Source organism: Coptis chinensis, chromosome 2 (genome assembly GCF_015680905.1).
Source record: "Coptis chinensis isolate HL-2020 chromosome 2, ASM1568090v1, whole genome shotgun sequence".
Lineage (NCBI taxonomy): Eukaryota > Viridiplantae > Streptophyta > Magnoliopsida > Ranunculales > Ranunculaceae > Coptis > Coptis chinensis.
In genome coordinates this window covers 82,242,930-82,258,956 of record NC_141457.1, presented here as the reverse complement: position 1 = coordinate 82,258,956, position 16,027 = coordinate 82,242,930, and the positions used below count along the sequence as shown (strand labels likewise).

At 36.9% G+C, this 16,027-nt stretch overlaps 2 protein-coding genes across 4 annotated transcripts; one reads left to right on the top strand and one right to left on the bottom strand.

Annotated features, from left to right (window-relative positions):
• Window positions 1-16: 16 nt before the first annotated feature.
• Window positions 17-4,184, bottom strand: LOC147518278 (uncharacterized). 2 transcript variants are annotated; one of them, XM_086594755.1, is made up of 6 exons: window positions 4,035-4,184; window positions 2,595-3,433; window positions 1,756-2,508; window positions 1,324-1,657; window positions 1,029-1,172; window positions 17-327 (listed from the first exon to the last, which is right to left on the bottom strand). In XM_086594755.1, the coding sequence occupies exons 3-4, from the start codon at window positions 2,023-2,025 to the stop codon at window positions 1,328-1,330; spliced, it is 600 nt and encodes a 199-aa protein (XP_086450881.1). In that variant the 5' UTR covers window positions 2,026-2,508; window positions 2,595-3,433; window positions 4,035-4,184; the 3' UTR covers window positions 17-327; window positions 1,029-1,172; window positions 1,324-1,327. The 2 variants fall into 2 exon arrangements, with proteins under 2 accessions (XP_086450881.1, XP_086450880.1); XM_086594754.1 differs by lacking the exon at window positions 4,035-4,184 and having other exon boundaries at window positions 1,756-2,002; window positions 2,595-3,429.
• Window positions 4,185-6,475: 2,291 nt separating this feature from the next.
• MCCA (methylcrotonyl-CoA carboxylase alpha chain) lies at window positions 6,476-15,724 on the top strand. 2 transcript variants are annotated; one of them, XM_086590170.1, is made up of 16 exons: window positions 6,476-6,837; window positions 6,908-7,029; window positions 7,121-7,268; window positions 7,619-7,756; window positions 7,851-7,946; window positions 8,039-8,098; window positions 9,212-9,304; window positions 9,390-9,501; window positions 9,973-10,077; window positions 10,457-10,593; window positions 11,078-11,303; window positions 11,397-11,560; window positions 11,710-11,826; window positions 13,566-13,808; window positions 13,898-13,993; window positions 15,349-15,724. In XM_086590170.1, exons 1-16 carry the CDS (start codon window positions 6,505-6,507, stop codon window positions 15,355-15,357), a joined length of 2,199 nt encoding a protein of 732 aa, XP_086446296.1. In that variant the 5' UTR covers window positions 6,476-6,504; the 3' UTR covers window positions 15,358-15,724. The 2 variants fall into 2 exon arrangements, with proteins under 2 accessions (XP_086446296.1, XP_086446297.1); XM_086590171.1 differs by having other exon boundaries at window positions 6,709-6,837; window positions 6,939-7,029.
• The last annotated feature ends 303 nt before the right edge of the window (window positions 15,725-16,027 follow it).

The following is a 16,027-nucleotide window of genomic DNA, read 5'->3' as shown; positions in this document are numbered from 1 at the left end:
TTATTACATCCTGTCATACCCGACAATCTCCTTGTATTTTCAATACTTTCCCATAATCAACATGATATCAAATATATACACCATTTGAGGAAATTAAATATTTCTTACAAACATAATAAATAAGTCCTCCACTTATTACAACTTGAAAGGAAATATATTTTAAAAACTATATTACAACTTGAAAGGAAATACGTCCTCCAGTTGCTGTTAGTGTGATTGAAACCGAGGGTCCGTAACAAAGTCCCAAAGAAAAGTGGTTTAAATGAGTACCTGCTGAAAAATTACCATTCATCTTGAGACTATTCTTCTGCTCGTCCACCACTACTGCTGTAACAAAGAAAGGCTATATATGACTATGTCGTTCATGGCATTGTACTAGTAAGAGTTATGATATCGATAGCCATAATAAAGGATCGGGAATTTTACAACATACAGTAAGTGTTATCACATTTAATAAAATCAACATTGGACTAGGAAGCTATCTTGACGATGTAACCATTAAGGAATGCCAAAATCATCACAAATCTAGCTTTCTTTATAAGAGAAAAAATACCGAGATGAATAGCGGCCATCATCATCATCATAGGCTTTCTTTATAAGTAGTTCTTCCTAGCAAGGCTTAAAGCCTGTAATAACTCTTGAATGACAAGCTAAGAAAATCGCAGACACATACTCATTTAATTTAACAAACAAATAATTTCATGTAATCAACAGTTCTTCCATCTATCTAACAAGGGCTGAAGCAGATTGTCTGACTGAACTAAACTGAACATAAATCATGTTCATAACGAAAGAATATTTGAGTAAAATGACAAATATTCATCTCAAGCAAATATTTGAGTAATAGCACTGTCATGAAAGATCGAGCCTATGATGATGATGAAAGCTTTAATCTACTAAAACTAGCTAAAGGTAGAACCAACACCCAACCTAAAGCAAAGGAATCCAAGGATAAGCCATCCAAGTTCACAACTTGGACCAAACGAAAATGATTTACTAGACCCTATAATCTTGAAAGTCAAACTCACTTGTCCCGGTTTGCACTGGCTTTCTGTCTAGCTTCCAAGATTCTCTCTTTGTCATTCACTAGTGCCACAAGACTGAGACTTCTTCCTGACATCACTTCCCTGGTCTCTCCCACTAGAATCAATGTATTGAAAATCAGACAGCGTCTGCAAGATGAAAAAAAAATGTCACAAGTAAGTTACAAGATCATGAGTACAAGCATCACAAAAATATATTTATAAAAATAGCTAAAATAATCCAAGGTTAAAAATTTGAGGATGTTATACCATCAAGCCACCAAGGGAGCTATTAAAGTACCGTGCTAAAACCACCCTCCACTGCCACTACTATCCCCCTGAAAAGTACTTCTAACGCCATCAAAGCCGGAGTCACCATGAAAGTTGGAGTGGCGCCTAGATGTTTGTGGAGGCTCAAATTGAGGATAGTATACACCTCCCAGTGGAGTCATATGAGTCTCAAATACTTGGGAATGAGTATGTTGATCCTCTGAACTACTATGACCAACAGTGTCGTTAAAAGCTCGAATGACATCACCTGGAGTACTATACACCCCATTTGAGATATGAGATATAACTCGAGCCTTTGAAGCATTTGCATGTAGAACATCCTCTAACATTGCCTTCATCTTAGCCTGCATATATTCAAAGATAACAATTACTTATCATAACCAACACTAACAAGTACGGTAACAAATGCAAATAAAACAATCAAACAAATTAAGTTACTTACACGAGACATCTGATCAGAAATAGGAAGTTGTGGCACTGATTCTCGACCCACTGGTTCAATATGGTCATGAATGATCTGCCCATTCTGTAAAGTGATAGGGACAGTCCAGTTGCTTGCAGTGTCGGGTGCATTGACCTCACGCTCTCTCTGGGGGTAAGGTGTGTAAGACAAGGTCGCATCTACCGGTTGTGAGATATGCACATCATCCTGGAGACCAGATGGACCAATGTAGTCCACATTTACAGCTCTACGCAAGGCGGGAAGAAGCATACCTACTGACACGTGACCCCAATAAGCTTTGTACTGATCCTCACTAACAAGTCGGACCAAACTAGCAGCAGGAACACCAACATTTTCTGACCACCACTGTAGTGTCACAGGAGAGGCCTAACTAAGATCCGCAGGGGAAGGTGGAGCACAAGGAATTGAAGCTTCACCCATCACTTGGCGCCGACAACGCTCTCCCAAATACCATGTATGTACATGAGCTCCAAACACAATGCACCGTAGGTCAGTCAACTCTTTAGCGCTCTGAACGTAATGATGTTCTATGTAACCCTTCCATGGCTGCCATATAATAGAAGCCCGACTACGAAACTCTAACTGCTGTCGAGCTAGGTCTAAAATATGACGAGCTTCACCCGAGGCATGCTGACGAAAACTTGGACCCCAATTATTTATAGCTGGAAACTGGTTAGGCTCGGGTTTTTATAACGCGTGCATGCCATTTTGGCAATAAGAGTAATACCAGTACTGAACATAATTAATTTAGATTAACTCACAAATTCAAATAACTAAGTACTTAATTTAATAAATAACATGTAATTAATTTTCATTACCTCAAGCACTTGCCATATCGCCGACATAGTTTTAGTCCCAGGTTCAGTGCCATAGCGACATACTTTGTCCAAAGATCGAATTAGGTACGCATACGCAGCTCCTCCCCAATCATAACTACAAATATCGTCTATAGTAGTAAGGCTCGCCAAATACCCCAAACACACCGTGCTATTACTTTTTGGACACAAAATATGACCAATAACATACAACATACAAGCTCGTAAAAACATATCCCTTTCCACCTCTTCATCGGAATAGGCATAGCACGTATATTGCTCCAAATGAACCAACTTGATGCTACCATACTGAATGTCATTTTCATTCAACAATGTGAGATATTCTTCAGCCAACTCAAATGACTCAGCTCTTATCATAAGCCAGCGGCTTCCCAACTCCAATACGCAGACCAGTCAACATAGCGAAATCAAGTGGCGTGATTCCTAGCTCCCCACACGGTAAGTGAAACGTATGGGTAGAATCCCACCATCTCTCCACAATGGCCTCTATTAAAGCATGGTCGGCCTGCTCATTATCTATTCGTGCAAAAATGTCGAACCCAATGTCATTAATGAATTGCCAAAATTCGACGGTGTCTATTAATTTCATCCACTTCAACACAGGAGTCCAAGTCCCTTTAAGACCAATTTTTGGAACTGTCCCACCATTTCGAAGACTGTAAAATATATGTGTCTCTTCATTTGGAACAACACGTTCATACGACGTGGGATCATCCAATGTAATAGGAGGATTTGTATCCTCTGAACGAGAAGATATTTGTTTCATGGCCTTTTTTCTACTCCTTGAACTCCAAAGTACACGCCCAAATCCGGACATTTTACTGGAGATCAACTCGAATTAAACAATGTACATGAAGATATAATTTAACAATGTTTTATAATTCACACCATTATAGAATAGCTCACAGTGATGCATTTTGAAGGGATTCAGAATAAGTCGACATGCAAAGCTATGTTTATCAAGTGGATTTTGCAAATCCCATTCATATTAAATTTTTAACTGCAATGAACATCCTATGAAACTAACAGTAATTATACAATATTATATGTAACTGTGTCGACATTGAAGAATGTTGAGTACTGTTACTTGCCTTATTCGAATTTCTCACATCGTCTTGTGCCTTTCGAATCATGTTGCCATGTACATATACATATATTATATTGGTCATGAGGTTGACAGCACAAACTTGCCCCTCACAATCTCACTTAGGTGGCAATTTAACACGCAATCACGCATACTAGGGACAGTATAAGAACAAATGCGAGCAAATATTATATGTGATTATGTGATATTAAGGTTTCTTAGCTCACATATTATCGGTAGGGGCTGTCAATAGATTGGTTTGGATCGGGGTTATGGAACCAAAAACCAAACCAAACCGATAAAATATATTACAAATCGAAATCGAATTGAAAACTTGCCTGTTCCACAAGAGAATTAACACCAAGGACAGGACCTATTGAAGCCTCCAAACTCCTGGTCGATGGGGAAGTGGCGCTAAATGGGGGAGTGGCGCTAAATGGGGAAGTGGCGCAAATGAATTTTGGAGCGAAATTGGAAAATTAGCTGAGGAAGAAGAAAGAGGTTCGGTTAAAGGGCGCAGGGGCAGTTTCGTCTTTTACAAAATGTGGGTTTTCATTCTGCGCTGGTTGAAGTGGCGTCGAATGGTTTTTTTTTTAACCGCGCCCGGTTGAACTGGCGTAGGATGGTTCAAACCATTGCTTCGACCAAACCTACTCTCTATCCTCATACCACTGTGCTATTGAGGAATGAGGATAAAGGGTGGCTGACCATTGGACTCAGCCTTAGTTTGAGTGGATGGAGGGTGCTGATTAGTGTACATTGAGTGCATTTGACTTTTGGAACCGTTGAAGAAAATGTCTAAATTTAATGTGTTTTAAGGAAAAAATGGCTTTAAAAAAAGGGCGTGACTATCCCGCATGACCCAACACATATTTTTTTAACGAAGTCACACTTGATTGGCTGTGAGTCATGACGTGGCACTATAGATCGAGAAACAAAAATCTCATGAGTTAATGAGCCCAAAACCAAGGGAAGACAACAGACTTCAAATTAAACGTCTCTCTCTCTATCTTCGGCTCTCTCTCCTCTCTCTTTTCACCATTTTTCCTTCTATGTAATAATTTGATCTTGAGTTCATATGTATATACTTTGTTTAGGTGAACCCTATATACCATATTAAGAATTCATTTTCATTAATGATTTTTTTTTCTCTAAATTTACTCTTGAATTTGTTTTTTTTTAAATGGCAAAGTGCTTGTATAAAAGTCAATTTTTCTTGAATCAAAATCAACAACTTTGAGGTGCTTGAGAGGTGACACCAAAATTTGAATTATCGTAAGATACAAAAGAGATTATTAGAATATATAAGTATTAAAATATGGATGTCCACACTTATAGAAACGTGAGACTTTACATATAGGACATGTTCTAATACTAATATATTTTAATAGAAGTGTTGCTGAGTATGTAAGAATGGATGGGTTGCACCATTTTGTATTCAAATTCTTAATTTTTACAACTTGGGTGCTTTAAAACACCAAATAAACTCTGAACATTCTTATCTCTCCCACCTGAATTTGTATTTGGAATTTGTATTACTGTATGAGTAAGAGAAGGAAAAGTAAGAAGGTTTTGTTTCTTGGTATCTTGATAGAAGGTAAAATAGTAAAACAGGAGAGAAGAGAATAACGAAAAGATAGGTACCTTTAATTTGAAATCTGTTTTCTTTTTTTGGTTTTAGGCTTATTAATGTGTGAGATTTTAGTTTTTCTATGGTGCCAGTTATGACTCACGGCCAATCAAGTGTCATTTCGTTAAAAATATGTGTGCTGGGTCACGTGGGATAGTCGCGCCTTTAAAAAAAAATCATTTCTCTCGATTGGAGCACCAAGCGTATTTAGACTAGGATTGCCTGGTTTAGAGAGAGAAAATAGGAGAGAGGAGATAGAAAGAGAGTTTGAGTTGTTATTTTATTTTTATCAACCAATCACAGTCAACTTCGGACGTTTTTTTTGTACTGGGCCATGCGTTTCACCAGCACAAAAAAAACCTCCGAAGTTAATTCTGATTGGTGTATTGTATTAAAATAATAAGTCAAATTCTCACTCATCTCTCTCCTCTCCCCTCACCAGCGAATCACGGCTGACTTCTGAAATGTGTTTTTGTGGTGGGCATCAGAATATCTAGTCCGCATTTAGGCTGAGTCCAATGGCTCTCTATCCCTTTAAAAGTAGTGTTAAAGTCAATAACGTAGAGCTAAAGTCAATAAAGTAGCTCTAAAATAGAGTTAAAGTAGAGCTAAAGTCAATAAAGTAGAAATTTAAAAGTCAACATATTTCATCTTCTATTTTACTCTCTATAATGAGAGTAAAATAGAGATAGAAAATAAATATGTCAATTTATGTAAAAGAAAAATAGAGATAGAGAAACAAATATGTTGACTTTTTTATTTCTTTTTATCGACTTTAAATTTACTTTAACTCTATTTTAGAGCTACTTTATTGACTTTAGCTCTACTTTATTGACTTTAACACTACTTTTAAAGGGATAGAGAGCCATTGGACTCAGCCTAAAGCGTCTATCCCGGCAAACAAATCCAAAAAGTCCAATTCCCAACGATCCAACTGACTCAGCTTCCACGTAATCATCAAGTCAGAGAAACCCATCAAACTTTATCCACTTAAAATAGCATCCACCTCATTCATCAGAGTACAACCTCCTTCCTTCTCACCCATCCAATTCTCCTCAAACACAAATCAACGCTTCAAACCTAAGAACGACACTACACCCTATAAAACTCACAATAACCACACACTATAAAAACCAAACTGAAAAAAACACTTCCACTCTCTCTTTCTCAAAAAGAAAATGTCGTTAATAATTCGTCAAAAACTCAAGAGAAGGAATAAATCCTTATCCCAATTTCTCACAAACCAATTCTCTTCATCAACAAAGAGCACTAATAATAATAAATCAATAGAGAAAATATTAATAGCAAATAGAGGAGAAATAGCGTGTAGAATAACTACAACTTCGAAAAGATTAGGAATCAAAACGGTTGCTGTTTATAGTGATGCTGATGAAAACAGTCTGCATGTTAAATCAGCTGATGAAGCAGTTAGAATTGGTCCGCCACCTGCTCGTTTAAGTTACTTAAATGCTAAACAAATTATTAAAGCTGCTCATACAACTGGTGCACAGGTATAAATAACGTACATAAATTAACTTGTTTTTAAAATTGTTATAATTTTTATTTGTAATGATTTTTTAGGCTGTGCATCCTGGGTATGGTTTTTTATCAGAGAGTGCTGAGTTTGCTCAGTTATGTGAAGACGAGGGGCTTATTTTTATTGGACCACCTGCATCTGCAATTAGAGACATGGGTGATAAAAGGTACAATGCAATGTAGTTGACTAGTTGGTATATATATACTTACGATATTTATTATTATTATTGTAGTTGATTGATGTGATGTGTTTATTAGTGCGTCGAAGAGAATTATGGGGGCAGCAGGAGTACCACTTGTGCCGGGATATCATGGTTATGAACAAGATATTGATTTAATGAAAATGGAAGCTGATAAGATTGGATATCCGATTTTGATAAAGCCGACACATGGTGGTGGAGGGAAGGTACTTTGTTTTTAAGTTTTTCAGTAAAGGAAGCATGCAAAGTAAATATTGATAAGAAGAATTAAATTAAAATTGTATTGTATGAGTGTGTATATTAACTATTTTCAAGTAAATGTCTTATTACTGTTACGATATATCTTGACTACTGTGTGATTGAATTCTTTATGAATGTTAATCATAATGCGTTGGAATGTGTTTTGTTTTAGTTGTTTCTTTCTTTGTCCTGAATCCTGATTTGTGTGTGTGTGTATGTACCTGTGATAGTTTTTGATTGAATCTTTCAGATATGCTTATAGAAAGGATTAGCATCACTTCAGTATTTACAGATTCATATATACCTCATATTCCAGGGTATGAGGATTGTGCAAAGTCCAGATGAATTTATTGAATCCTTTTTGGGAGCTCAACGTGAGGCTGCTGCTTCTTTTGGTGTAAATACAATCTTGCTAGAGAAATATATTACTCAACCAAGACATATAGAAGTCCAGGTCAGTTACCCATTATTGTGAACTTTGTACTGTATGGCATCGTTCATATTAAATTTTAATCAGTTGAAGTTTCTGAAATTTTTGCCATGTATAGATATTTGGTGACAAACACGGTAATGTTCTACATTTGTATGAGAGAGATTGCAGTGTGCAGCGAAGGCACCAGAAGATAATTGAAGAAGCACCAGCGGTGATGATTATTTTTTTTGTATTTTTTTGCTCCCCACCCCTTACAAATAATCAATGTGATGATAGTAAGTTAAAACAGCTCCATTGCTGCAGCCAAATATTATTGCTGAATTTCGCTCCCACTTGGGTGAGGCCGCTGTTTCTGCAGCCAAGGTGATTTTTCATTAAAAAATATCCTTACCATTGTTAGTATTTGTGACCTTTTTGTCAATCACATAATCATGTTGGAATATCCTAGTGTATCTTAAGTTGTGCTAATTTTCCATTTCATGAGAAGTTCTTGGATGTAAACACTATATGGACACTTTGATCTTCATGTGTACCAATCCTCCCGTTGTATCCTTTTGGGCTTTTGTTTTTCTGGTTGTGAAGAAGTACAATGGTGTGACTCTGAAATAGTATCAACTATGAATGGTGTGACTCTTTATAGATCTATCCTATATGTGGCTTCCTACTATATTAAACTTTGGTTGTCTAACACCTGTTGGGACTTGAAGCTACCTGTTTCTTAATGACTTGGGGACTTTTTTCAGTTATAGAAGTGATATGTAAGATTGTAAGCTCCATATCCCCTTAGTTATTATTATTATTACCTGTATTACTATTACTATTATTCTTTTATTTATGTTTTTGTTTTGTTTATTTAATCATCCATCAACTTCAATGGTGTTATTTGCAATTGTATATGTTTTTACCCTGTCATTTCTTCTTAATCTGCGTTACCAATTTTTGGAATAATCGAAGTTGAAACATAATATGGACAAGTGAAACAGGACTTCCTTGGTGTCAGATAGCAACTCGACTGTGATCATACTAGGATCTATGATGTCTTCACCACTGAGGTTCAGGAAATAGTAGATAATAGGACTTAAATCAAACTTTTCGAACAACAGGATATTTGTTATTTTCAGATGAAAGATGGTAGGAAGATTCACATAGTCCAACTTATAATGATGTGGCAAGTTTCTTACACTTGCTTATTCTGTCAATGAATGCTTATCTTGACCTCTTTTTCTGTCTGGTATTGTATCATGCGTTAGAGATAAGTAATATATGAGTTTACATCAATTGGCAGAGTACTAACATTTGGTAGTCATTTTTGGCGAAAGGAGCTCTGCGTTTTTTTTTTCTTTTTCCTTTTTCCTTGAAAACGTTCTTTCTTATAAGGATTGTTGTGTTGTTTATACTTTCTTCTGTACGCTATGTTTCTTCTTCTTTTTGATAGTAGTCTGATTGGCCTCTGTTTGTTGCTAACAATCTGAGAAGGCAGTTTCGTATCACAATGCTGGCACTGTGGAGTTTATAGTGGACACAGTCTCCGGCCACTTTTATTTTATGGAGATGAACACTCGTCTGCAGGTGCATTGATAATTAGTTCTACTCTTTTTGCTTTTACAATGTAATTAATCACCACTTTACTGAAAACATAGAAAACCTTGTTCAGGTTGAGCATCCCGTGACTGAGATGATTGTTGGTCAAGATCTTGTAGAATGGCAGATTCGTGTTGCGAATGGAGAACCTCTTCCCTTAAGTCAGGCACAGGTACCTCTAACAGGTAAACTTTACTGTAGAACAGCTACGTCTTGTCACTTGTGAGTTTTTATCCCTAAAAACTATGAAAGATAATGATTAATTCTGAAGCTACAGAAAAGGAGAAAAAGAAAAAAGGTCTACAGGTTAGCAGTAATCAGGAGAAGAAAAAAGAAAAGAAAAAGAAGTTACTTGGACTGTGCACTACTTGATATGTTATCCCTGGAATTTTTGTTAAATTGATTTTGTATCCATGCACTACTTAATCACTTAGATTTCAAATGAAAAGCATCTTTGTAGAACAACCAAGCTAGATTAGGGGAAAAAAAATAATATTCAAACACTTATCTAACTGGTCATGCATATAACCACTAACCAGATCCTGGGATAATTTACTGTTGATTCCAAATGGGCATTTGTATTCTTCTTCCATTCTAGATCATATTCTAGAGTAAGATTCTAACATGTTTTTTGCTACTTCCCACTGTAATAATAGGGCATGCCTTTGAAGCTAGGATTTATGCTGAAAATGTGCCGAAAGGATTTCTTCCTGCAGCAGGTGTTCTTCATCATTATGATCCAGTAACCATCTCTTCAACAGGTGCACAAACATGTGAACTCATTCATTTGCAAGTCATATATCAATGTTAGCCTGGAGGATTAGAAAAATCAATATTTCCAAATCCTATACACATGCACAAAGCACGATCAGAAGTTAGGAAGTCCGAAGGAAGGTTCACACTAAGAGATCTCTAGTCTAAGGCAAACCTTCATGCTAATTAGACGATCCTAAATCCCTGACTATCCGATCCTGTTACTGTCTGTTTTTTATTAGGAGGAATTTTAAATAGTTGAGAGATCAGATTGTGAGGATCATGGAATTTTCCTTCTTCACCAAATCTTCACTTGAATTGCACTGGACTTAGAACATTGGTACTTATCCTTATTCAGTTTTTTGTGGATGTTCTATCATTGAACAGTTCGAGTTGAGACAGGAGTGGAACAAGGAGACAGTGTCAGCATGCATTATGATCCAATGATAGCTAAGCTAGTAGTATGGGGAGAAAATCGTAGTGCAGCATTAGTTAAATTGAAGGATTGCTTGTCAAAATTTCAGGTATACGATTGTTATAGTTGCAATGTCATAGTCTTTTATGGTCTGCACTGCACTAAATAAACCACAATGGATATTTTATATCATCATGTAGTGGCTCTTACACACTCCAACGCCAAAGAAAAACGGATATGTAATATATCCTTCACTCTTTAGACATTAAACTCAGAGTGATACATGAAAAAATGGTTGTCTGCTCATCCATTTCGTTCTTTTATCTAGAGACCTTTCTTCAAATAAGTGGATGACTACTGTTTTCCTTCCTATCCCGTTTTACACCCTCGTGTACTGCTACTTTCTATCTATCATTACAACCTTCTAGATAGGTGCATTGTTATGCCTCACATTTGGAACGTGCTAACTACTGTTTAACTTCAACTCATTCATTCTGAATGGAATTGATTACCTGCAGTAGTCATGACTTGAGTTTATTTGATAGACATTCTTCAGTGTAGTCTAAACTGGAAGTACGAAATTCCTTTTGTAGGTTGCTGGCTTGCCAACCAACATCAATTTTCTTCTAAGGCTTGCCAACCATTGGGCTTTTGAAGCTGGCGAAGTAGAAACCCATTTTATCGAGCGTTTTAAAACTGACCTTTTCAATGATCCAAGTGATACAACGTTAACAACAAAGGCATATGCAGCTGCTTCACGAGCTGTGGCCTTAGTTGCTGCCTGCATGTGCAAACAGGAAAACTTAGCTTTAACTAAAGGTCCTCTTCCTTCAAATAGGGAACTTCTCTGAATAATTTTGTTAGGTTTTCTCGTAACATTTCATGACGCATCCAACCTCTTCATTTCAACAGGGAGCAACTTAAATTCGTTATGGTATGCCCATCCACCTTTCCGAGTTCATCACTCCCCGAGGCGTACAATGGAATTTGAGTGGGACAATGAATATGATAGCAGTGCCTCAAAACATCTGAGGCTCGACATCAGCTATCAGTCAGATGGAACTTATTTTGTTCAGGTAATAACTTTTATGTTTCCGAAAATATGGCTTCATTTGATACTCATTATTATACCTTATAATTTCTAACGTTTATATAGGTTTTATTTTTCTCTCCGCTGAGTCTCTGATTGTTCATATACTCCATCTTGTATGTGTGCTATATGTAGACAGGAGATGGTGATTGCCACGGAATGGGAATTAAAGTGTTACATTTAGGCCAACATAATTTCAGAGTTGAGGCTGACGGATTAAGCATGGATATCTGTTTAGCTGTTTATTCTAAGGTATAACGTGCTTATTCAGCACATTTATCTTTTTTCCAGTTGATTTTGGCATGTCTAGAATGCAACTATAAAATTTCTTGTGCCATGGAATATTTGTGAAATTAGCATAGTCAAAACAACTTTGCTGAGATCTCTCTAATCGCACAATGTCAACATCTTTATAAAGTAATAATATCATAATTTAATAGCAAAAAAAGAAAAAAAACTCTACAATTCTAAGCAGGACAGTTCATGCTTAGATGTCTAAGTGGGGCAATAATCCTTTTATTCTCTCATAGAAGAGATTTATGATGATAAGCAGGAACGTGGTTACATGGGAGTATGAGACTAGGTGTTATTGGGCCATGTCATACATTTAAGTCTTTAGTATTATGAACGTTGAATGTGTATATTTAAAAAACTATTATCGTGTCCCAAAATTTTATTATGTGGATAGTACAGGCCCTCTGTACCTGTGTCAGGCTCGGACTCAGACTTGTGTTTATGCAACATCGTTCCTAGGATAATTCCTAATCCTTGGATTTTGAGGCACTTTCAAGTGTTGGGTCAAATGGTTTTCATTGATTTATTTGTATGTGTGCCCATTGAAGGATGATGGCACACAGATTGTGGCATCCAATTTTCAATTTGGGTGTCATGAGTAACACTGCATTGTGAGGGTAGTTGTAGAAAGTACGCTGCCCTCCTATAACCTCCCAGGGAACTCACCGCTGAGTTCGATCAGGGGGAGTATGGAATAATTATAACTCACTCTGATACCATGTAGAAAGTAATTTAGGGAAAAATTAAGTGAATGAGAGATCTCGTCACTTATATTTATAGATGAATAATAGAAATCCTAGAGAGGGTAATAAAGTAATTACATAGGTAATAAATGGAAAGCACAATACTAGCCCTGCTAAGAGTAATTGCATGGTGCAACTATGTAATGATTTTCTTCTTAGCATTACTCTATCTGTATTTGAGATAGGACAAGAATTTCAGGGGTTTAAATACCAATAGGTTTGGTTCATTTAGTGGGTTCAAACCCAAATTAACTAAAAATAATGGTTTGATCTCAGTTCATACTGTTTGAGTTTAGTCTGATTTTTCCTCACAAGTCTCCAGGGTGAGGATACTCGCTCTAGTGTAACTCCTGTCCCCTAATTTTGAAAAAAATTCTTCTGAAAATCTATTTGAACAGTTTTAACTTGAAGAGTAACATATCCAGTGAACATTCAACTTAAAGAACAATTGTATAAGTAACGTACAAAGGACACACACCAAGTCACCAACATTCAGGTGCTTTTCTCTGGCATAGCATACTTTCCAGCTATGTTACATGGACACGCCATACTTTGAAAATAATCCGTATTGGAAACATATCCACGTGTCCGTGTCAGACATATCGGACTCATATTGTATGTGATATACCTCAATTTTTTATATTTTGCCTCGTCAGACACTTCATATCCATGTCGGATACGGACACACGTATCCGTGTCAATGTAACTTCATATCCGTGTCAGAGAAGACATATCTCATTATGTTGAGTAATTAATACATAGCTTGTATCAGAATCTTCCCGATCCAAACACCCTTCTTCTTATGGTGCTTTATAAAAGCTCAAGTGATCCGTTACTGCATTTTTCTTTCATTCTAAAAGCTGATGCTGTTGTTAAATGAAATATCAAATTATCAATGTCTCAAATTGCTTTCTTCCTTATCTTACATTTGCTGATTTCGGAATATTGTGCCAGGAAAATACTAAGCATATTCACCTATGGCATGGTAAGCATCATCACCATTTCAAGCAAAAGATCGGACTTGATCTGTCTAATGATGATGTGTCCCATCATAAACCAAATCTGGAGATGACATCCCCCCCTCGAGGGACTGTGGTGGCTCCTATGGCTGGTTTGGTGGTTAAGATTTTGGCAAAAAATGGGATGAAGATGGTAGAGGGACAGCCTATCTTGGTGTTGGAAGCCATGAAAATGGAGGTTTGTTTTAGTTTGGATTTCTCTTCTTCCATCTGTCTGTCACTATAAAAAAAATGGTTTCTTGATCTTATATCTATCTTCCTGTTCAGCATGTCGTAAAAGCACCTTCTACTGGATATGTACGTGGGCTTGAAGTCGCTTCTGGGCAGCAAGTTTTTGACAACAGCATTCTCTTTAGCATTAAGGTGAATCTCTGGTGCTTTTTGTTTGCTAGAGTTTATCATAGATCCTATGATCATTTATAGTACTGTAGGGAGTCGACAAGCTTTATCTAACAACTATTGCCTTCACACCCAAGAAAACAATGGCTATTACCAATTCCTTGACAAAATGTTAAGATCATGATTTTATGTAATTTGTTTTAAAATTTTCTTATGCAAAATTTGCCATGTCCATGCATATACTAGTGATATATATATATCTGAAATTGTGGGTCTGAAATATCAGATGATATGGATATATTAGGTCTTCATAGTAGAGCCACATTTAGAAGTGGTGGTTTGGCACAAAGGTAAGGTTGCTCCATTGCGACCTAGGTCATAGGTTCAAACAAATCACGGAAACATCCTCTCTCTATGTGGGGACAACCTATGAAGCACCGATACGTCTCTAAGGGTGAAGTATCTGTGTCCGATACGTGTCCGACATGGATACGCCCCGATACGTGTCGGATACGCGATTTGGAGTATCCGATTTTATAATTAATTTTTTAATTTCCGACACACGGGGGACAGTAATCTCACACATACAAGAAATTTTTTTGGAACTTCAACAAAAGAAAAACAAGTGAAATAAAATCCAAGTTAAGAAGAGATGCAAGAGAAGAAAGATGAAGTGAATCCAAGTTATACATGTAAGTTGCTACTTAATGTGTTTGAATTGGTCATTTTATGAGGTAGAATTGCCATTTTAATTTGAATTTGGTGAAAAATGCTCAATTATATAATATTTATATATATATTATTCAAACGTGTCCATGACGTATCCGTGTCCTATATTTTTGAAAAATGTCGTGTCTGCGTATCCGTGTCGTGTCGTATCCGTGTCGCGTATCGGCATCCGTGCTTCCTAGGAGACACCTCTATGTATATCTGACCTTTCCCTCAGCCCGCATTGGCGGGAGCCTCATGGACTGGGTTCACCATTTTATAATAGCTACACTGAGGCCTAGTTTAGGCCCCTGTGGCTTGTGAAGGAACAAAAGAAAAATATGCACCATATGCCGAAACCATATGCAGGAGTAGTTTACTACACTGGTGTGGACAAGTGTGTGTTTTTTATAAATACTGTGTTGGTAAGAACTACAAGCAAAGTCTTCTCCTAGGCACTTCCCATGACATACTGTTTTCATCTTTGTAAATCTCCAAGATGCCAAATGCTCAAGATTGGCCAAGAGAATTGCTGTCTATCTTGGTAAGCGCTTAAGAGTATTTGCTCCTTAAGCGTGTAGGAGCAAGCATTTGCTTGTTTCTTTATATAATAGTTGGGCCAAACAAAATATAGACCAGACAAAATCAAACTTTCCTGGTTCATTGGTCAGGATGAATAGCGCAGGAGGGAGGGCTACTTCTGTCTACAAACACTGGCTTGCATTGGAGAAGAGCAGCCTGACTTCAGCGTTCAAAGAATATGTGGGAGGCAACTGAGCTGTTTTCTTAGCTCAGAAAACTATTACGATGGAGTGCCTTGATTAACCATTCATAAGGAAGCATTTCAATGTGTAAGAAGTTTTGTAATTGTTGTAATTGCAAACTGAAACCTGTAAAAGCTCAGCTCTGTGTCGTTTGTAATAAACATTGAGCTTGCTAGGTAAATCTGGTGGCTACTATCTCTCTTGTGTTATACTGTATGTCCTTGGAGCTATCTTTGAAAGTGGGTCTATGTCAGATTTCAATAAAATGCAATCATTGTGATAACTTGAAGGTTATAAGACTACAATACTCTTTTTTTTTTATCGGTTTAACTAGCAAAATTGGTAAAACTTGATACCAGAGGGTTTGGCGTGCGAACCCCGCCTGGATCATGAGAAACTCCATTCCGGCATCTACTGGCATTTCTCATAAATTTGCAAAAATGGATATGTCCACTTGTGAGTAGTTTTCCTTTTCGCAAGTATTGATGATTGTCTAAATATGCTTGTATGTTAAAAAAAGAAAAAAGAAAAAAAAAAAGGAGAAAAAAGTTACGATGATGACAAGCGGTGAAGCTAGAAAGGTTAA